Source organism: Gracilinanus agilis, chromosome 1 (genome assembly GCF_016433145.1).
Source record: "Gracilinanus agilis isolate LMUSP501 chromosome 1, AgileGrace, whole genome shotgun sequence".
In the NCBI taxonomy this organism is placed as follows: domain Eukaryota; kingdom Metazoa; phylum Chordata; class Mammalia; order Didelphimorphia; family Didelphidae; genus Gracilinanus; species Gracilinanus agilis.
Genome location: NC_058130.1, coordinates 263,435,379 through 263,458,290, shown reverse-complemented (window position 1 = coordinate 263,458,290; position 22,912 = coordinate 263,435,379). Strand labels below are relative to the sequence as shown.

General features: G+C 34.4%; 1 protein-coding gene across 1 annotated transcript in view; it reads left to right on the top strand.

The window, feature by feature from the left end:
• Positions 1-22,912, top strand: part of ERCC6L2 (ERCC excision repair 6 like 2) — a 160,982-nt gene that overhangs the window by 13,312 nt on the left and 124,758 nt on the right. Inside the window, 1 exon segment of the mRNA XM_044679773.1 lies at positions 7,335-7,457. Within this exon segment, the coding sequence (XP_044535708.1) occupies positions 7,335-7,457 (123 nt within the window).

Sequence of the window (22,912 nt, the reverse complement as noted above, 5' to 3'; positions counted from 1 at the left end):
TCACTAGTCATGTGGTAAGGGCAAGTGATAACAGTTGGACAGCTGAGTAATTCACTAGTAACCTTGTAATGTCAGGAGAAACTGAGGAAAATCTCTAGCAAATTGGGTGGAATCTCTGTCGCATTCTTAGAAAGGATGTATACAAATGTTGGAAAGGATAGGTAGGCATGAAGGTTGAGGGTTGAGATTCTCTCAAATATTTAGAAGAATTTTATTTTTATTACATTCAGTTCTAACCTATCAATATCTCTGGAATCTTGACTGACATCCAGTGTGTTAGCTATGCCTCTTAGTTTGTGTCATCTGCAAATTTGATAAGCATGTCATCTATGCCTATATATGTTATTGAAAAAAATGAGAACAACATAGAATGAATGAAAAACCATAATCATTTACCACATGCAAAGTGTTGTTAAGGCCTGGAGATACAAATAGAAAAGTAAGATATTCCTTTCTTTTGGAGCTCACATTCTAATGGCAGATATAACATATAAGAGAGGCTTCAGTTGCAAGTCTGAAGGAAAGACCCAATGCCCAGTGGTTTCAGAATGAAACATATATTTCTTGGACACCAGACTAAAACATTTCCAAGTTTTATGGTTCTGCTATTCAGTTAACTCCGATCTACCTAAAAATACTATTATCTAGTTCACAGCTTCATTCTGTCACAAGATGCTTTTTAAACTGTTCTAAAATCTAGGTAAACACCATACTCTTTCTCTGACCTCTATAACTGTTTCTTCCCTCCCCTCTCCCCTTCTCCAAAAGTAAAGTCAGTCTGGCATGGCCATAGAATCCTGTCTTTCCTTTCTCTGTACTCTTTCAAATCCACTTTCCCAAAACCTGAGGGGAAGAGGGAGTGTCAAACTCACACTATGTATGTGGGCTTCATTTTCTTCATCTTTAAAATGAGAGACTTGAATCAGATCAACTCTGAGATCTGTTTCAATGGAATTCCTTTGCTTATATTATTACCTTTATAATTTGACTACTTAGTTGGATGGACCATCATAATATCTGCAGAAAGTTGTGGTTTTTGTTTCTTTTTTGCCTAGTCCCTTGATTTCTCTTATGCTGCAGCAGGTATTTCTAGCACATTTTTTTTTCCTAATGAACTAATTAATTGAATTTTAAGATCTTTATTTTATTAATTAATTTAGAACATTTTTCCATGGTTATAGGATTCATGCTCTATCCCTCCCCTTGCCTCACCCCCTTCCATAGCTGACACACAATTCCACTGGGTTTTACATGTGTCATTGATCAAGACTAATTTCCATATTATTGATATTTGCACTAGGGTGCTCATTTTGAGTCAATATCCCTAATACTATCCCCATCCTCGCATGTGATCCGGCAGTTGTTTTTCTTCTGTGTTTCTACTCCCACAGTTCTTCCTTTGAATGTTAATAGCGATCTTTCTCATAGGTCCCTCATAATTATCCTGGATCATTGCATTATTGCTAGTAGAGAAGTCCATTACATACAGTTTTACCACAATGTACCTGTCTTTGTATATAATGTTCTCCTGGTTCTGCTCCTTTCACTCTGCATCAATTCCTGGAGGTCATTCCAATTCACATATTATTCCTTTGAGCATAATAGTATTCCATTGCCAACAGGTACCACAATTTGTTCAGCCATTCCCCAATTGAAGGGCATGCCCTCATTTTCCAATTTTTTGCCACTACAAAGAGAGTGGCTATAAATATTTTTGTAGAAGTCTTTTTCCTTATGATCTCTTTGGGATACAAAAGTATGGCTGGATCAAAGGGCAGGCAGTCTTTTAGCGCTCTTTGGGCATAGTTCCAAATTGCCATCCAGAATGATTTGATCAATTCACAACTCCACCAGCAATGCACTAATGTCCCAATTTTGCCACATCCCCTCCAACATTTATTACTTTCCTTTGCTATCATTTTAGCCAATCTACTAGATGTGAGGTGGTACCTCAGAGTTGTTCTGAGTTGGATTTCTCTAATTATAAGAGATTTAGAACACTTCGTCATGTGTTTGTTGATAGTTTTGATTTCTTTATTGAAAATTGCCTATTCATATCCCTTTCCCATTTATCAATTGGGGAATGACTTGATTTTTTGTACAATTGATTTAGCTCTTTGAATTTTTGAGTAATTAGACCTTTGTCAGTTTTTTGTTATAAAGATTTTTTCCCAATTTGTTAGCACTGTTAAATTGTGATAGTGGTAGTGAGCATTCTTTATTTACTCTTCATGTTTGAGAGCCCTGTAATTTTTCTCCATTACATATAATGTTTTATCTTGGTTTTAGATAGATATTTATCATATTAAGGCAAAATCCATTTATTTCTACTTCTACTAATACTTTTAACAGAAATGGTGGTTGTTTTTTTGTCAAAGTCCTTTAAAAAGTCTTTTCTTTCCTTTTTCCTTCCTTCATGTGGTTTTTATTATTCACATTTTTAATATGAATTATTATACTTACAGTCTGCTTTATATTGAACCAATCCTGCATTCCTGGCAGAAATACAGTCTAGTAATGTTATATAAATTTTTCAAGACCCCATTTGTATTATAGAATGGAGATTGGTAGGGTCCCTTCTTTGTCTCTTTATACAAATGTTTGATACAATTCATTTGTAAATCAAGCTGGGCCTAAAGTTGGTTTCCTCCCTTTCCTTTGACTTAGTAAATTTCTTATTCTGATATTGAATTATTAAAATAATGTAGTACATCTTTTGTTAATATTTTTATTTTTGAAGGTATTCATCCATTTCCTCTAAGTCATCACTTTTTTGGACATATAATTGTTTAAAATTGTTTCTGATATTTTCCTTTATTTCTTCTTCAATTACTATGAATTCTGCTCATTAAATTTTTGACAAAATTTGGCTTTCTTTTATAATCAAATTAATGATTTATTCTTTTTTTTGGCTTTTTAAAAAAATTAAGTATATTTATTTACTTAGTTTAGAATATTTTTCCATGGTTACATGACTCATGTTCTTTCTCTGCCCTCCTACCACCCCCCTTCTGTAGCCAATGAGCAATTCTACTGGTTTTTACATGTGTCATTGATCAAGACCTATTTCCATATTATTAATATTTGCACTAGGGTGATTGTATAGAGTCTATATCCCCAAACATATCCTCATCAAACCATGTAATCAAGCAGTTGTTTTTCTTCTGTGTTTCTACTCCCACAGTTCTTTCTCTGGATGTGGATAGCATTCTTTCTCATAAGTCCCTCAGAATTGTCCTAGTCCATTATATTCGATTGTGCCACAGTGTATCTGTCTCTGTGTATAATATTCTCCTGCTTCTATTCCTTTCACTCTGCATCAATTCTTGGAGGTCGTCCCAGTTCACATGGAATTTCTCCAGTTCATCATTCCTTTTAGCACAATAGTATTCCATCACCAACAGATACCAAAATTTGTTCAGCCATTCCCCAATTGAAGGGCATCCCCATATTTTCCAATTTTTTGCCAATTTTCTGTTTTTTGTCAACTTTGCCACACTAAATATATGAGTATTTGGTGGAAGTTCAGAGTAGCTTCAATTTGCATTTTTAATAGTGATTTAAAAGCATTGTTTCATTTGGTCATTGGTAGCTTAGATTATTTCTCAGAAAACTATTTGTAGATTTTTTTTATCTTTAATTAAAGATCAGCTCTTATTCTTATGAATTTCAATCAGTTTGCTACATATCTAGATTTTTTTTTTAAACCCTTAACTTTTGTGTATTGGCTCATAGGTGGAAGAGGGGTAAGGGTGGGCAATGGGGGTCAAGTGACTTGCCCAGGGTCACACAGCTGGGAAATGTCTGAGGCCAGATTTGAACCTAGGACCTCCCATCTCTAGGCCTGACTCTCAATCCACTGAGCTACCCAGCTGCCCCTACATATCTTGACTTTTTAAAAAATTTGTAAAGATTTTTTTTACCAATTACATGTAATAATTTTCCACTTAAGTTTTCTGAAGTTATATGATCCAAATTGTCTCCCTCCCTCTCTTCCCTTCCCCTTCCTAGAGCTAGTTACCTATTTGATCCAGGTTATACATGTATTATCATGAAAAACATATTTCTATATTGTTGATTTTTGTAAGAGAATAATCACATAGAGCCAAAGCTCCAAAATAAAACCCAAATAAACTAAAATGCTTTGATCTATATTCCAACTCTTTAATAGTTCTTTCTCTGGATGTGGATAGCATTTTTTGTCAGAAGTCCATCAGAATTTTCCTGGATCATTATACTGCTAAGAGTTGCAAAGTCTTTCATAGTTAATCATTCTATAATCTTGCTGTTCCTGTTATACCTTGATTTTTATTAGAGAAACTTATTACAAAGATTTTTTTCAGTTGCCTGATTCCCATCAGTTTTCAGTTGCATTAGTTTAGTTTATGCAGAACCATTACAATTTTAGGTAATCAAAATTTTCCTCTAAAATTTGTTTGCATGTTGGCTTCTGTATTAGATGCATGAGGGCCTGCCTGCACCAAAGTAGTAAATTGTCTTCCTTGTGAGTCAGGGTTATTTTTTTACTTTCTTTGTATCCTTAGTACCTAGCATAGCATAGTGCCTGGAATATAGCAGTTAATAAAGAATAGTTGACCATCAGACAAAACGTGAGAATGTCCTGCTTTTGTATTTTCATTCTTTTACATTTATTTTCCTCTTTGAAAGCCAACTCATAAGTACGTAAAAAAAATTTTTTTTTTGCCTGAAACTCCAATTTTTTTTTCTTTGTACTATTGTCATTTTCTCTTGTATCACATTGGGTGTTGAGTGGTATTTCCATTATTGATCTTGAGGAGAATGAATAGATTGCCTCCAAATACTAGAAGATCTATTGCATTTCATAGCTTTGTTTCCCTTTTAGTTTCATCCCTTAGGATGATCTAAATCGGCTTTGTGTTAGTTAAGTTCTCTACAGACTGATTTGTTCAAGCAGCTACCCTTTTTCCACTCTTTTATATCACAGTACTGTGTATAGTCTTTTGCAATTTTTTTTAAACCCTTACCTTCTGTTTTAGAACCTATACTAAGTATTCATTCCAAAGTAGAAGGAGCAGAAGGGATAGTCAGTTGAGGTTAAGTGACTTGTCTCAGGTCATGTAGCTAGAAGTGTCTGAGGCCAAATTTGAACCCAGGACCTCCTTTTTCCAGGCCTGGCTTTCTATGCACAGAGGCACCTAGATTCCCCTTGCAATTGTGTTTTGCAAATGATCTTGTACTCTAAACTAGTGTTGCCCTTGGCTACCATGTATTTGGTCAAGGAGATCAGATATTTCCTTGCTAAGATGTTTTCTGAATTCTTTCTGCTACCTTATAATAATTAGTTAAATTTCTCCAAGCAATATCTTTACTTTTGTTTATTTACATTTTTTAGTAGTTTGTTTAAATGAGCTAGTTTCAGTAATAGCAAACAGTATTCTTTCCTTATCTTGATCTTTTACAAAATGGATCATTTTCTCATCTTTTCCCTTTCAATTTAGGGTATTGATTTTGACCTTTACTTTAAGCGGTGAATTGGATCAGCTTGCATATAGACATTTGATTTTGAAATTACTACTTTATTCCTAAATTTTATGACATACTTGTAGTAAAAAAAAGTTTTGAATAGTATGAAACAGCTAGATGAAAGAGAGGAGGATCAGGGTTCTTCTAGTCTCTCCTTTGATATATTGGGGTTAGGGGTGGGCACTTTTCCGTCAAGTGCCTAAAGCAGCTTGCTAAGATTATAAATTAGAGATCAATTGCTGTTCTGCTTTGGTGGAGCCATCTTGTTCCTTTGCTGGGAGCTTCTGACATTCATGAAATCATAGGTCCAGACCTAAAAATTAAAATAATAAAAATATGATAAGGACTGTGCCTGAGACCATCATTATTTTTCCCTGTCATAAGAAGACAGCCTGCTCAGTTCAGAATAACAGGTTGTATTTATGAGAAAACAAGCAAGTAGATTAATTCCTTGAGACCTAGGATAGGCAACTAGATAAGACTGAGTAATGGCGTTGGGAGTGCATTTGGGGTATCATTCAATTTTTATCATTTTTCTCTCACTCCAAATCTAGCTTTGTTGAGTTCCTTCTCTAGGTAATAGGTATAACCATCAGTTAGGCAGTGATGGGTAGGGGAAGTGAGGAGAGGGCCTTTATTCAATTTGGAGAAATAAATTTGGGCCAGTGGGAGATAGGTAGCAGGATGCTCTGAGCATTCCAAATTGGATTTTGGGATTAATTTTCCTTTAGAAACATCTATTGCACAAGATAGGAATGATATTGTTATTATAGTCTTATAGTGCAGTGATGGCTAACCTTTTAGAGACATAGTGCCAGGCCCCTCCCCCATCCCACCCTCCAGACTAAGAACTGTGCCTGCACCAACCCCTCCCCCCCAAGACCTAGTGCTCTGCACCACCCCTGCCCCCTTCACCTCCCCTGTTCCCCCTTTACCGCAGACAGGAGAGGGAGGAAGCATTGCCAGTGGGCTGCTGGGCAGTGGGGTGGGTGAAGTGAGGAATGTACTCGGGTGCATGAAGAAGGAGAGGGGAACAGTCCCGCCCCAAATCCCTCTGGCTTTCTAGTAATGAATTCTAGCAGGCATGCTCACAGAGCATCTTTGTGCCCTTTTTGGCACCTGTGCCATAGGTTCACCATCACTGTTATAGTGTGTATTGTAGTGGTTCCCAAACTTTTTGACCACAGTTCACCTTTGCATTAAAAAAAAATTATTGAGAATTTAGCCAAAATTCTTTTTTTTTTTTTTGCTAAATTCTTAGCCAAAAAGCTTTTGTTTATATGTGTTATATTAATTGATATTTAACATATTAGGAATTAAATCTTATTATTATGAAAATAATTTTGACTTTCTGGCTGTTTTCCCTAAAAGGGTTTCTGGGGTCTTTGGACCACACTTTAAGATCTACTGGTCTAGTGTTTTCTGGATAACTACTACATATAATACTTTTCTCCCTGCCCCCTTCCCTTTCCTTTCCCTCTCCTCTCCCTTTTCCTCTGATATGTTTGAAGTAGGAAGCAATAGCCTTACACATGACCTTTTGGCACATAACATGATTTGTAAGTTGGGCATTGATCTGTAGTAAACCCTCCAAAAGTTGTATAAGTTGATAGATTAGATGACTCCTAGAATAGATCAATGGGAATTTAAAGCCAATGTTTTATTTTTTTAAAAATGATGGAAAGCTTTTAATTGTTCTGTGCAACTGATACATTATTTCTGTCTTAAATTTTGTTAAGTGTTTTAAAGTTGTGGGGGAACCAGATCACTATTTGGTTTTGTCCAGTTTGATGCATTTTATATAAAGTTTGCAAATATTCTTTTCCTAGGTAATTTCATTTCTGGCTGCAGTACTGTGTAAAAAGGGTACACGAGAGGATATTGAAAATAATATGCCAGAATTTTTGTTAAAGAATATGAAAAAGGAATCTTCTACTTCTGCTCCAAAAAAGGTAGTGTACAGACATCTTTAACTCATTGATAGGTTGCCTTGTAAAATAGTCACATAAATTTTAATATTTACTAACAGTTGGATTAGTTAGAAAACGATATTTTAAGGAAAGAACCAAAATGTTTGTTTTATGGGTTTTATGAATTATTAAATATGACAATCAATATATTTAAAAGAGTAATGTTATTTTTAAAAATATTACTGTAGTAGGCTGGTATTAACTATTATATGTATATTATCAGAATATAGCTTTATATAATGCATAACCTCTGAAAGAATATTTGAACATTTCAGCAGTGTATCAGTGTATTTGTGAATGAAAAGAGAATGGTTATGTTTTCTTTGTACTATTAACCATTATTATGAAGTATTTAAAAAATTCCTTATTTCCAAATATATTTCTCTTCTGTCTGCTCTATAGCCCTGCCATCTTTTGTAACAAAGTATTTTTAAAAAAAGCGAAAGGAAGTTCAGCAAAAATAGCCAATTCACCTACTGAGTTTGATTTTCTATGCAGTGTTTCACATTCATAGTCTGCAAAGAAAGAGGAGAGGTTTATTTTCTCATTTTACTCCTGGTTTAAGCTTACTTATTATAATTGTAGGGTTCAGTTCTACTTTTTCTTCCCATTTACATTATTATAGTTATCATTTATATTGTTTTCTTCACTCCACATCAATTCATATAATCTTTCTATGATTTTCTGAAATTTTTCATATTGATTTTAGCTGCTTATGTACAGTGGTGGTGTACCATTAATTTGAGTACCACAGTTTGTTTAATTATTTTCATGATAGATTATAGATATATTGTTCATGTTGATGATTTCATGATATTAAAACTGAGTCAATAAATTATATGTAGTAAATAATAGCAAATGCTAATGCAGAGAACATAGAAAAAGCTATGAGGACATCTATTTTAGCCTCACAATTGTTGCTGCCTTATAACACTTTAGATTCCAGGTACAGCATTTAAGGACATTATTATCAATGGAGGGCATATAGGAAAGTAACCATAATGGTGAAAGATCTTGAAATCATGACACAAGAGGATTGGTTGATGAAACTGGAAATGTTTAAAAGTCTGGAGAAGACTTTTCTTAATTGGGCAAGCATTTTACAGATAACTGTAATAGAAGCTATTATTGTCATCTTATATTAACATATATATTAACAATAGGTAGCAGCCCTTATTTATTATTATAGTAACACCCAATAATAACTGTTGTTATCCTCATTTTATAGTTGAGAAAACGGAGGCAGGAGGGTGTTAAGTAACTTACCGATGGACACATAGCTAAAAAGTGTCTGAAACTGAGTTTGAACTTAGATTTTCCTGACTCCAGACCAACTACTCTCTCTTTCTAGTTACCTAAAGTAAAAGTGAGAAGAATGGGTAGGGTGGGAGAAGGAACTGGTTCAAAAATAGGAAAGTAGATTAGATAAGGAATTACTTTGAGAAGAATTCCCTGTGATAAAATTGCTGAGAAAATTGAAAAGCATTCTGTAAGAATTAAACTTAGAGGAACATTTTAAATACTATATCTCAATAAGGTAAAAACAGATTTGTGTACTAAACTGAATATTAAAAAGCATATCATAATGATATTAAAACACTTTTGTACAAATAAAATCAACCATACTAAGATAAAAAATGTTAATTTTTAAAAGTGCTTATTGATAAGAGGGTAAAATTCAGATACTCAGAGAGGAAAAAGGAGGATGTGCCATAAGAGTGTAACAGAGTGAGCAAATATGCCAAGATACTTGGCAAAAAATCTTTACATCAGATATCTCTGAGATAGTTATGGATATACACACATATATACATACATATTTTAAACATACATACACATATGCATGTATGTATATGTACATATGGAACTAACACATATGAGACCAAAAAACATTCCCTGCTGAGCAAGTTGTTAAATAAAGGCTATGAATGAGTATTTCTTAAAAGAATTGGAACTCTGGACTCTTTTAACTATTTTGGAGAGCAAGCTGGAATTATACTCCAAAATTTTAAAACTGTATACCTTTTGACCTAGCAATACTGCCAATTGCCATTAGGTTTATTTCCTAAGCTGATCAGGGAAAAAAGGAAAAGAACTTGTATGTTCTAAAATATTTATAGCAGCTGTCTTTGTGGTGACAAAAAACTGGAACTAGAAGGGAAGCCTTTCAGTTTGGGGAATGACTAAACAAGTTGTGACATAAGATTGTGTTGGAATAATATTGTGCTGTACAACTGCAATAAGCTGCACATAGTTTTATGTATACAGATATCTTTTTGTCAAAAGATGTCTTCTCTAATGGAAGGAGTTGCTTGTATATTTTAATGTAACAAACAAATAAATTTAACAGTTTGCAATTCTTTTTATTTCTTTAACAACCTTATGGGAGATTGCTACTGATTACTAACAATAAGAAGAATGCAAGTCAAAACAGTTCTTGACTTTCACCTCAGACTCAGGAAATTGAAAAATATGACAAAAGAGGAATGGTCAGTGTGAAAGGAAATCAAAAGAAAGATTGGCACACTCAGTCATTCTTCTTGTAGCTGTGAATTGGTCCAAGTTTTTTGAAAAACAATTTGGAATTATGTAAAGAAAATGTCCAAAGAATCCATACCCTTTGAGTCAGATATCCAGAGAGATATATACCAGATTACTTACAGCAACATTTTCAATTATTGCAAAGAACTGGAAACAAAATTTTCTGGGGTAAAGACAGAATAATAAAGACACAATTAGAAGGGTAAAAATTTCTTAAGGTACAGAGAAACTGGAGGGAAAGGGAATGGAACAAGGGAGGGACTGGGAATCCCCCTTGAAAAGGACAGAGGAAATAAAAGAAGGAAGGATGGTCTAAGAAAAAGGAGAGCAAAGGGATAAGAAAAGAGAGGGAAAGTCAGGAAGTAGAGAGGTAAAGTGAGAGGATAAGGGAATTAAGAAATAGGAGGGCATAATTGGGAAGATAGGAATAAATTTTGGGAAAGGTTGATAAAATAATTGAAAGGTATGGGGGAAGACAAAAGGGAGTGACATTTGGAAAGGTGAGCCAATGTGGAACTAGGAGGTTAAGGGGAAAGGATAAGGGAGCATTTTTGGGAAGGGGTGTTGTGGGAAGCCTATAAGAGAAATAGTCTCAAACAGATAAAAATCTGAGACTCCTCTTTTGACTCCTTTTCCTTATTGAAAAGCTTTAAGTTCCTAGCAAACCAGCATTTAATGTTCCCCTTTGGTCAGAAATGCAGCCAAGGCCAAAACCTTAGTTTAGCTGGGGCATTTGCCCCTGAGAAAAGTATTCTCAGACTTGGCTTGGTGATAACAAATATAGCTGAAAGTCCAGCCTGGTTCTTATCTTCACCTTGAATATTCTAAGCCTGTTGTATTGTCTATGTTAAAAATACAGCTCTGTGTAGTTGTGGGAAACTATCCTTGTGCTTTTGGGTGAAAGGGAGTTTGAATTTCTTATATAATAAACTTGTGACTCAGTGGCACTTTGGAGAAGCAGCTATGAGTTAACAGTCAAGATCCTCTCCGTGTCCCTTATTTCCTTATCAGCTAAGCTGTCCTTCTCAGATTATTGGAGATGATAAATAGATCTTGAGAGGGTGTGAATAGAAGAGGTGTTGGCCAAAGGAAAATGGACATCTGAAGAGAGATATGGCAGTTATGAAGAGGGTGACAAACAGTGATGAGGAATGGAATAGATGGAAATGCACAACTACTAATTATGACTTTCAAAGTAATGGGATGAATTCACACTTGGGAAGAAAACAGGAAGGATAAAAAACCAGTACCTGAAGATGTGTTGTTTAAAAAAACACACTGAAAAGGAGAGAGACACAGAGTGAAGGTCAGGGGCTGGAGTAGAATATACTATTTCTCAGCTGATCCAGAGGAGACAGAATTGGGACTAAAATTGACGTAATTGGAAGGAATGAATAGGGTAACTATGTTGGGGGGATGGTTATTATGGATAATGAAGCATTATCAATATTGGACCTGTATGCATCAAGTGTTATAGCATCTAGATTGTTAAAAGAAAAACTAAATGAGATACAGATGGAAATATTGCTATTTTTATTTTTTCTCATTTTTCTTTTTATTTTGAATATTTTCCCATATTTACATGTTTCATGTTCTTTTCCTCTCCCCAACCTCCCCTAATCCCTCTTAGCTGACACACAATTCCACTGGGTTTTACATGATACAGATGGAAATAGATAACAAAATGTTAATAGCAGCAGATTTTAATTGTCCACTCTCAGAACTAGAAAAATATAACTAAAAAGTAAATAAGAAAGATGTCATAGAGATGAATAGAACCATAGATAAGTGAAATAAAGGCTTGGAAAACTCCCACACTGCATGAGGTTAGCAGTATATCTAAACCTATGGTACAACATTGGCTTAGAGAGTATACATATTCTGCAAAAGTCTTACTTTAATAGTCATTATACTATGGAGGTAATCCTGCATCGCTGAGGGCTTGTAGCACTGGAACAAAAGTTCAACTGGGTATGACAAAGCTAGAAAGACTTGTTTTGGAAAGAATATGGTCCTGGCAACAATTGTGCCTGCTACCCAAGGACCAATGTATGGTCATGGTAATATATGATAATTGAGAACCAGATGGGCCAAAGTGATCAAATTAAATGCTATTAGAAACATGGAGAAACAGGCCTAATATTACATTGCTAAAGTAGCTATAATTTTTTTTAAATTAAATGGAAATATACATTAAGAGCTATACAGCTATCTGTGCTCATTGACCTAGATATCCCATTACTAGGGTTAGATCTTAATAACATTATCGAGAAAGTAAAAACCTTTATATGTATGAAAATATTCATGGAAACTATTTTGACAAAATAACATAAATACAGTGAATGGGAGAAATGACTGAATAGATTGTGCTATTTGAACATAATGTTTTGTATTAATGTTATTGAAATGACAAAAGATTGAAAATATAAAGAAAAGGGAAATATATAAAGGAAAAAACTGGAGTCTGACTGCATACTGAAACTTTTCATTTTCTTCTTTTTTTCTTTTCATTTGTGATCTCTTCCACAAAATGACTAATATGGAAAAGTGTTTTGCATGATTATACATGTGAAATCTGTATCAGATTGCTTACTTTCTGGGAGAGAAGAGGGCAGAAAGGGAGAAAGGGAGGGTCAAAAGAAGGGAGAGAATTTAGAACTCAGAACTTTAAAAAATGAATATTAAAAATTGTTTTATATAATAGTGGGAAAATAGTAAAAAAAATTAAGTATATGCTGTCTAGTATTGCATGTGTTAATTGTTAAATATATATACACAAATAAATAAATATTACATATATACATATATATTTAAGTTAAAAACCCTTACCTTCTGTCTTGGAATCAATACTGTGTATTGGTTTGAAGGCATAAGAGTGTTATGGGCTAGGCAATGGGAGTTACCCAGGGTCACACAGCTAGGAAGTGTCTGAAGCCAAATTTGAATTTAGGACCTCCCATCCCTTGGCCTAGCTCTCAATCTAGCCAACTGCCCTCTGTTAAATATATTTTTTTCTGGTTCTTAATGTATTTGAGTTATTGGCAATATTCAGTACATTATTTGATTTTGGTGGGTAATATAATAAAAGATAGCATATCTAAAATACTATCCTAGACAGTATAAAAAATATCCAATAAAAACAAAACAGTGTCTGTCTTTGTAAGAATCTGGTAGCATCGTCTAAGATACAAAACATACAGAGGTTTTTCAAGGAAGTATGTGACGAGGTCAGAAGAAGAGAATTTTGCAGGGTGCTTTGGGGAGCATCAGTTGAGACATTGATGCCACTTCTGGGACATAGACTTGGAGGCTTGTTGTTCATGGCTTTCCTCTGGTCAGCCTTGAAGAATTCGTGGAAGATTTGAAACATCTTCGATTTGAAAGAGTTGCAAAGTTGTCTGAATAGAGAGCAGGAGAGTTACTGAGCAGTTCTTTGGAACTCCTCTGGTGGCGCCAGAGGACAACTGCTGGGAGAACAGCTTGTTACTCTGACAAGGCAGAGTTTGATCTTTGGCAGAAGGAAAAAGAAGCTATCATATCTCTATAAACTTTTAAGTTCATAATTTTTGGAAATAGGTTTAGTACATTAGAATTTGTATTTTAGTTAGACAGTATAGATTAAGGAGGATTGCCATTTGGTGATTAAGAAGGCTTCTCTTGTGAGAAAGGTTTGGGGGGGTATAGATTAGAATTTATTAGATATAGGGAATATTTCCTATCAATACTTATTTTCCTTTTACTTTCCCTTTATGCAAATTTTAATAGTTATAATAAATAGGTTTTATATGGCCTGACCAGGAGTTTTCTTCAACTACTTGAGCAGCCAGTTTTTCTCAATGGTCAAACTCAAGAGCTTGTCTACATCAGTGACAACTATTGGTAATACCAATAAGAATAACCAATAAGTGTCAATAACCCTTACAAAAGTGAGTAAACATAATATAAGATAGCATGTCTAAAATACTATCCTAGACAGTGTAAAAAATTCCAATAAAAATAAGTTTCTGTCTCTGTCCTCAAGGATTTGGTAGCATATTCTATGATACAAAACATACAGAGATTTTTCAAGGAAGTATGTGAAGAGTTGTCTACAAATTCTAAATAAGTGGTGGCTGCATTAAACTGACATATCTGATGGGCCTAGTCAGTCTCATTTACTAATATACTTTTATCCATTTTAGCCTTTAAATTATACTCTGACATTAAAAAGAAAACAAAGTTGTAGCTTTTCCTTTATTTTTGGCAAGAGGCAAGGTCTTTGGAAGGGTGACAGTGGGATATGTAATTCTAGTATAGCTATGAGGAGGGAAAACTTTAAGGAGTACTATGTAGTTAGTGGATCTAGCCTGAGCCTTCCAGAGCCAGGCTGACTACAATGCTCTCTCACATTCTAAGGGTCCTCTTTAAGGAGTGGAGATATCTTTCCTGAAAATGCCATTCAGTTTTAAGTCTCTATTCTGATGGTTTCTGCCTCTTGTTAACCATCAGTGATTAATACCTCAATTTCTTCTAAACAATCAATATTGATTAGCTTCTTGATTAACAAATATTATCATTAATTACTTATTAATGAACAAATATTGTTATTAATAATGTGCATTTCCCTCCTCCATCTCCCAGGATTTTAATGCAGTAATGACAGGTTGCAAAGCCAGGCATTGACTCTGCTTCTGCATCTTATATAGCTCATTGGATTGTCCTTTTGGAGCCCTTATGTATAGCTCAGAAGGGTAGAACTTTACAGCATTGTCTCTTCTCAGCAGTCAGACCAAAAGCAACACTTAAGTTAACTATTGCCTCTTGAATGCACCTCAGTTTCAGCCAGTTCTTTCTTACCATGCATCCAGTGGATTGGAAATAGTTAACAGAATGGCCATGCTTCAAATTTCTCCATGCATGTCTCTCTGGAAGTAGGTTTTCTGGCCTCCTTCATATAGAGGATTTCATCAGCTGAATATGCCAGTGTCCATCTACTCATCAGCTACCCACTGCAAATATTTTAACCTGAGTAGGAAGAGGTAAAGATTGAAAAAAAAAAGTTATATATTAAAAATCTGTAGTTTCTAGTAGTTTTCGTAGAGGGAAAGTACAAAAGATAGCAAGGCAGTGAAGCCTAATAAGAATTGTTTTGGAGTTCATTTGAGTTTAACATTAGGTCAGACATTAAGAATCTTGATCATAAAAATTATAGAGTTCATTAATCAACATCTGGTTACAAAAAAACTATGAGGGAATTCTCAATATTTAAAATCAGCTTTTCCAGGAAGGAAGCCACAACTCCATTTGACCTGGTGTCTGTTTTTACCTGATTGTTTAACCATTTTCATCATTTGTTTTGTTTATTACATAAAACAGCTACATCTATAGATATCTGATTTAGAACAATGTGATTATTACATATCTAGGGTTTTTGAGGCAATTATCATTTCCATCCTTTTATGTTTTTGAATATTCTCAGTGACTTTTTCCCTTAAAAATGAGTAACTGTATAGTTACATCTAATTCACTTATATACTAGCCTATTTCCTCCTTATTTGGAAAATGGAGATAGTACCTGTCATACTTCATACTGCTGTTATGAAACTCAAATATATTGTCATATGTTGAGTGCTTTTACAAACCTTAATTCACTATTCTTACTATACTTATATATTTGTACTTAATAGAACTCTTGCAGTATATTCCCATATTCACCCATTGTCTTTCAGATAGTTCTTTCAATTCTTTCTTTCTTTTTTATCTCTTTAAGTTAAATAATAATGACAGTAATAAACACTATTTAGCTTAAATAGTGTTTATTACTGTCATTATCAGCAGTTAAGGGCCTACATGTTTTGGGCAATTCCAGATTGTATGGAAAGATGTAATTATTATTCTGTTGGAAGAAATACCTTCTGAAATGAACCATCTTCTTCCCTTTGCAAGTCACATACATAACTGAAGTTTATCATCATTTTCAGACACTTACCAGTTTGATTGAATTCAGAGAGATCTCTATGATATTATTTCTCCTGTTTTTTGTATACCAGTACAACCGTGTTTGGCTTATAGTAGGACTGAGTAAAAGGTTTCAACTTTCAAGCTGTCAAACTTGTTAAAAATACAAGTTAAAGTCATGATTCTAGTTTTGGCTCTCCATTAGCTTTAACTAAGACATAAAGATATTTTTAAAATGTTTATCTCATCTCTGTCTTTAGTAGTATAAGTTTTTGAGTGGGGCTTACATTAATGTTTGTAGAAAATTTTGGGAGCATTTTATTTTTATTTTAAAATATATTTCTTTGATATTTATTATTTTTTAATCACCAGAATTTCTCCTTTTCAAAGTGTCATTTTAGATACCAAAAAATTTTATTTAAAAAAAAAACACAGAAATTAGCGAAATCAATTAGGCTGTTGAAAAAGTGTGAAAATATATGTAGTGTTGAACATCCATGGACCTCCAACCTCTACAAAGAAATGAGCTAGGAATGTCTTCTCATATCTCTTGTTTGGAGCTATAGTTATTCTTTGTAATATTGCAACATTCATGTTGTTTTGTCATTATTCTTTAAATTTACATTGGCATAGTCATATAAATTATTTTTTTGACTCTGCTTATTTCATTCTGCATCAGTTCATGTAGATCTTTCCATACTTCTCTTTATTCATCATATTTGTTTCTATATAGCAATATTCCATTAATTTATATATCAGAGTTTGTTTAGCCATTCCCCAGCTGATGAACATTTACTTTATTTTTTATTATTTGTTACCACACAAAAGGCTGCTTTAAATATTTTGGTTGATACAGGACTTTTTTTTGGTCAAGTCAATTAACTTTTATTAATCACTTACCTTGTACCAGGCCCTGTGCTCAGCACTTGGGATATAAAGGCAAAGAATACTTCTGTGTGCAAACAATTATATACAGACAGGTATTATCAGGATTATTAGGAGTAATTGGAGAGAAGGCAGTATAATTAAGGAAGACTGGGAAAGGGTTCTTGCAGAAAGTGGGATTTTAGCAGAGACAAAGGAAACCAGGGAATCTAGAAGTTATTGAAGAGTAGGAAGACAGTTTCAGGTATAGGGGACACCCAATGAAAACACTCAGAAATGGGAGATGGAGTACTGTATGTGAGGAACAGCAAGGAGTCTAGTGTCACTGGATTGTATAGTATATTGAAGAAGACTAGAAATGCTAGATTATGAAGGTCTTTAAAAGCCAAACTAAATTTTTAATATCTGATCTTGGAGACTTCTTTAAGTATTGTACGGAAATCTCTGGGTCAAAATGTATGGACATTTTAGTCACTTGTATAATTACAATTTGCATTCCAAAAGGGCTATACTTAGTTCTGCTAACAGTATACTAACTGGCCTATTTTATTACTATCCTTTCAACAATGAATTTTCGTATCTTTAGTCATCATAGTCTATTTATAGAATTTGAGATGAAACTTCAAGGTCGATTTGATTTCTATTTATTTTAGTGATTTGGAGCATTTTTTCATGTTTATGAATAGTTTGCATTTATTCTTCTGAAAACCATTTTCTTACATCCTTTGACTCTGCAGAATGGTCTTGGGCTTTGTGTCCCTTAGTTTTCTACATTTTTATTTTTGTTTAAAAAAAATTTCATTGATTCCTTTTGTCTTTACTTCATGGCCATTTCTAGATACCATCCCCTTACCTACCATTTACAAAGAAAAAAATTTAAGCAAAAATCACTGATGTAGTGACCATATCTGACAGTGTGAGATTTTATTTTTCTTTTAATATAAGAGTATAACTTAAAGGTTGAAATGGCAAGAGCATAGGAACAAATGGTATTGACTAGGCCGGTGATGGGCAACCTTTTGAGCTTGGTGTGTCAAAATTTGCCAAAAAACCAATCATAACTTGGTGGTGTGTCACTTCAAGAAAAAAAATTAATTTTGCAATGTTTATAGTTTAAATAACAAAAATGTATAATTGTAATATATAACTATTTAATAAACCAAAATAGGTAAATTAATATAGGTAGAATTGTCATCTATAGTGCCCAGAATGTCTACTCTACACTACAGCAAATGTTTCATCCTTGGCATGCAGCCCCATACTTCTCAGTATGTGGCCGCGTGTCATCGAAAATGGCTGCATGTGTCAGTGCTGACACCTGTGTCATAGGTTTGCCATCACCGAACTAGACCCACCATGTAGCTCAGTTTACTGCTAAGACCCCTGAACAGTCTTCACATGTTCTTTTGAAACTTCTTTGAGTACTGTGTCTTTTATGCTACATTATTCCCCTTTATTCCTTGCAACTTATTCAGAGTTTGGCTTCCTCTTAGTTTTCTTTTCTTAAACCATTATATTTACATAAGGGGAAGCTAGGTAATACAATAGAGATAAAGGCCCAAATTCAATTCTGGTTTTAGGTATTTACCTGTATGGGGCTGGGTAAGTCACTTAACACTATACTTTCCTCCTGTATGCATTGAATTGGAGAAGAAAATGGCAAACCACTCAAGTATATTTGCCTAGAAAACCCCAAATGGGCTAACAAAATGTTCCGGCTTGACTGAAATAACTGAACAACAAATTTATGTAATTCTTTTGATTTAGTCTGCCTCTACATCTGTTCATATAGGTACTTTTCATCTTCATTATTGTATAATGATATTACATTATATTCATATTTCATATTCATAATTTGTTCAGCTACTCAGTTAATTGGTCCATCAATAAGTGTTCATTAAACTTCTACTGTCTTCCAGAAACAATCCTGATTGGTATAGGTTGCAGTAAGAAGATGGGATTAGTGTAATTTTAGTTCCTGCCCTTTGAGAGATGGGACTTGAGCGTAGGAGACTGCCATCTGCTATAGGCTAGATACCTGCAAACCCAAAGGTCTTTGTTGTTCAATTGTGTCTGATGGCTTTTTGTGACCTCATTTGGAATTTTCTAGACAGATATAGGTGAGTGGTTTGCAATTTCCCTTCTCCAGCTCATTTGACAGATGAGGAAACCCAGGCAAACAGGGTTAAGTGATTTGCTCTGGGGTCACACAGTAAGTGTCTGAGTATATATTTGAATTTAGAAAGATACATCTTCCTGACTCCAGGTCCAGCACTCTAACCACTGCACCACACTTGAAATCAGGTCTTCTTGACTCTAGGCCCAGCACTATACTAAACAAGGTTAAAATGTGGGATCACGCAGTCTGACTTTGCACACCCCAAAATTCCAGAGAACAAGAGCTTACTATGCAACAAAAACTTCTGGAAAGTAGTTTGGCTAAAAGTAGATATTGATCATTATCTCCTATTGAACACCATGCTATGCTCAAAATAGGATATGTATCTTCTCTCTCTCTCTCTCTCTATATATATATAGAGATATATATATATATATATAGAGAGAGAGAGATTATAAATGAATTAGTGGATCATAGTGTTAAACCTATGGTTAGAAGGAGAGTCTGTGACCAAACAAGATAGGTTCATAGGAGGCAAATGTATAATTTTGAATTCATAATATTAAGAAGCTTTTGCATGAATAGGGGTCAAAGTATATGAATATATGGTTTTCAGAAGATGAAATCCAACCTCTCAATAGCAATATGAATGAAACAACTACAGGTCACTAATAGAAAAGTACAAATTTAAAACATCTCTGAGATACGACCTCATACCCATCAGATTGGCTAAGATGACAAGAAAAGAATATGACAAGTGCTGAAAACAGGTACAGTAATACTCTGTTGGTGGATCTATAAACTAATCCAATTATGCTAGAAAGCTATTAAACTATGTATACTATTTGATGCAGCAAGTGTATACAGTTCATAAGTCTATATAAAAGTCTATACTACCATATAGATATTGTTGTTCGGTCATTTGCTGTGTCTTAACTTTTTGTTAGCAAGGTATTGGAGTGGTTTCCCATTTTCTTTCTTTTTTTTTTATACCCTTAACTTCTGTGTATTGGCTCCTTGGTGGAAGAGTGGTAAGGGTGGGCAATGGGGGTCAAGTGACTTGCCCAGGGTCACACAGGTGGGAAGTGTCTGAGGCTGGATTTGAACCTAGGACCTCCCATTTCTAGGCCTGACTCTCAATCCACTGAGCTATCCAGCTGCCCCTTCCCATTTTCTTTTGCTCATTTTATATATGACTGAGCTGAGGCTGAATTAAGTGACTTTTCTAGGGTCTAGTGAGTGTGTGAAGCCTGATTTGAACTCAAGAAAATGAATCTTCCTGTCTCTAGGCTTAACACTATCCATTACATCATCTAGCTGCCCCAATATAAGACTATACTGCAAAGATCAAAGAGTGAAAATGCTTTTGTGAACAAAAATACTTGTAACAGCAACTTTTGTAGTGGGAAAGAATTGGAAACAGAAAATGTTAGAGAATGTCTGAAAAATAATTATATATGAATGTAACTGTTCTATAAGAAATGATGAAGAGGATAGTTTTAGAAAAATCTTGACTTAATATGAACTAATGCAAAGTGAAGTGAGCAGAACCAGAACAATTTATACAATAGCAACAATATTGTAAAGGTTATCAACTATGAAAGACTTAACTCTGATCAACACAATGAGCCAGCATAATTTCAAAGGACTCTTGATGAAACATGCCATCCACCTCTGTTAGAGAATTGATGGACTCAGTGAAAATTGAAATACCTTCCTTCTTTCTGCTAACATATGATCTATTTTGCATCACTATATATAAATGTTTGTAGTGGGTTTTATTTCTCTTACTTTCCTAATGGGAAAAATTTCCTAGTGAGGAAGGAAAGAGTTGGAAACTTAAAATAAAATTTAAGTTCATGATTATTAGAAATTATTATAACCAGTGATTTAGCAGCATAACTAAAGCTTTAATGGAATGCTGAATGTTTACAAAAATATAAAATTCCCAGATTAAAAGTAGAAAACAGGATCGAAACTATCTGATAGTAATTGAATTAATTAGTGAATTTTACCAAACATTTAAAGAACAATAAGCTTGTATGCTACATTAACTGTTTTCAAAAATAAACTAATTTTTTTTCCCATAAGACAGTAGTAGTAACGGTGTGAGGGGAATTTATGCCTCTCTCTTGGGGTTGCATACGAACTATTGTCTTGCTTATGACCTTGTGTTCCTGCATCCTTTTGTGGTTGCCAAAATTATTATAGTAAAATTAGAACCTTGGTCCTTATAATTTAATAAAGTTTATTTGAATTACTTGATTTGAGGAAGTGGCCATTTGGAAAATTCAGAGGTTAGATTTCCCCATGCCTGGTTTCTATAAGTACCTTGGTTTGGTTTTCAGTTTGGCTCCCCTCTCTCTGTGATTGAAGGGAACAAATCAGACCAGGGAATCATACTTCCCCTTTACCTCAGACTTTTGTCCCATTTTCTCTTTTATAGTATGACAATTTTCTGTAGTCTTGGCTGCAATGGGTAAGTATAATATTACTGCAATTGTCCTGTATGCTTGTAGGACATAAGCCACTTAAATTGGGCCTTGCTGGTGATTCAAGGACCTGTTATGTTTTAATTTTTACTCATAATCTTATACACATAAGATTTTGATATATATTTTTTATCTAGAATTTTTCCTCTCTTCTATGTGGTGTTTGGTTTTTGTTTTTGTTTTTGAGAATTGATCCATATACCTCATAGCTCATACATGTATCTTAGGGTGACTCTGGTGTTGGTCAACACACTCCTAAGGAGGGATTGTATAATTATCCTAAAATCCAAGGTTTAAGATCTTTTAAAGCAATTTTAGGAAAAGAAAATCACTAACACCCTGAAACAAAAAAGTGGATCTTCTGTAGAAGACACCATAAGGATGTTTACAGAAATCACACACTATATCAAAAGATCCATAGTGAACTTTGGGATATAATGAACTGAACTGAAGGGAATTGAGCCTGTCATTTATTCTGAATGTAAACTCTTATGCCAAAGGGGAGTGCTCCCTAATTGGCTTTTTGTCAGTGTGTCTATCAATCGTTTCTTTTCCTTTCTTTTCTTTTTTCCCCTTATTCCCCAAAATTGTTATATTTCCCATTATGTAAGGTGCAATATTTTAAGAGAATCTTTAAATGTATAGGCTACATATGTGGAATGATTCATTGGAGAGACTTGACATGTTAGTTTCCTTGAGAACCTGAGTGAGGAAATTTAACATGCTTGTCTCCCAAAGAGTCAAAGGAGGGATTGTGTGAAGGAGATTTATACCCTTATCCTGGGGTTGTGTATAGGATATTGCTCTGACTGCATCCCTGCGTCCCTACATTCTGGTGTAGGCTAGGTGACTCTAAGTTTGAACCAGAAGTGACTCTGAATCTGAACTGGACATAAAAGAGGCGATAAAAGGAGCGAATGGGGAAGCGCTCATGCTCTCTGTCTTGGGTATCCAGTCATAACTGTTAGGCACCCAAATCTTTCACACCTGTAGATATGGAAGAGTTCAAGCACATCCTTTCAAGGAGGAACTGATTGCTGAGATTATAAATTGAAAAAAATAAGTAAACAATGTAACTACACATTTATAGATTTTGGATTTCTTATGGATGATCTGTTGACTAAATTGGAAAAAGAGAAGGTAATTAAAATGACACAGAACCACTGGGGGACTGTAAAATGGCCTCAAATGGATCCTGAATGGGACATAAATGATCTTTTAATTTATTTTAAATGATCCCCAGGCTAAGGAGGCAGTTTTGTAGGGAATTAGGGCATGTTCTGATAGACTGGGGACATGGAATAAGTTTGAGAAGCAAGCAAGAAATAGGAGAGGACCCATCAACATTTATGGATAGATTGTTTGAGCTGGGAGATTGGTATATTGACCTAGACATGTCAAGAGAGAGAGAGAGAGAGAGAGAGAGAGAGAGAGAGAGAGAGAGAGAGAGAGAGAGAGAGAGA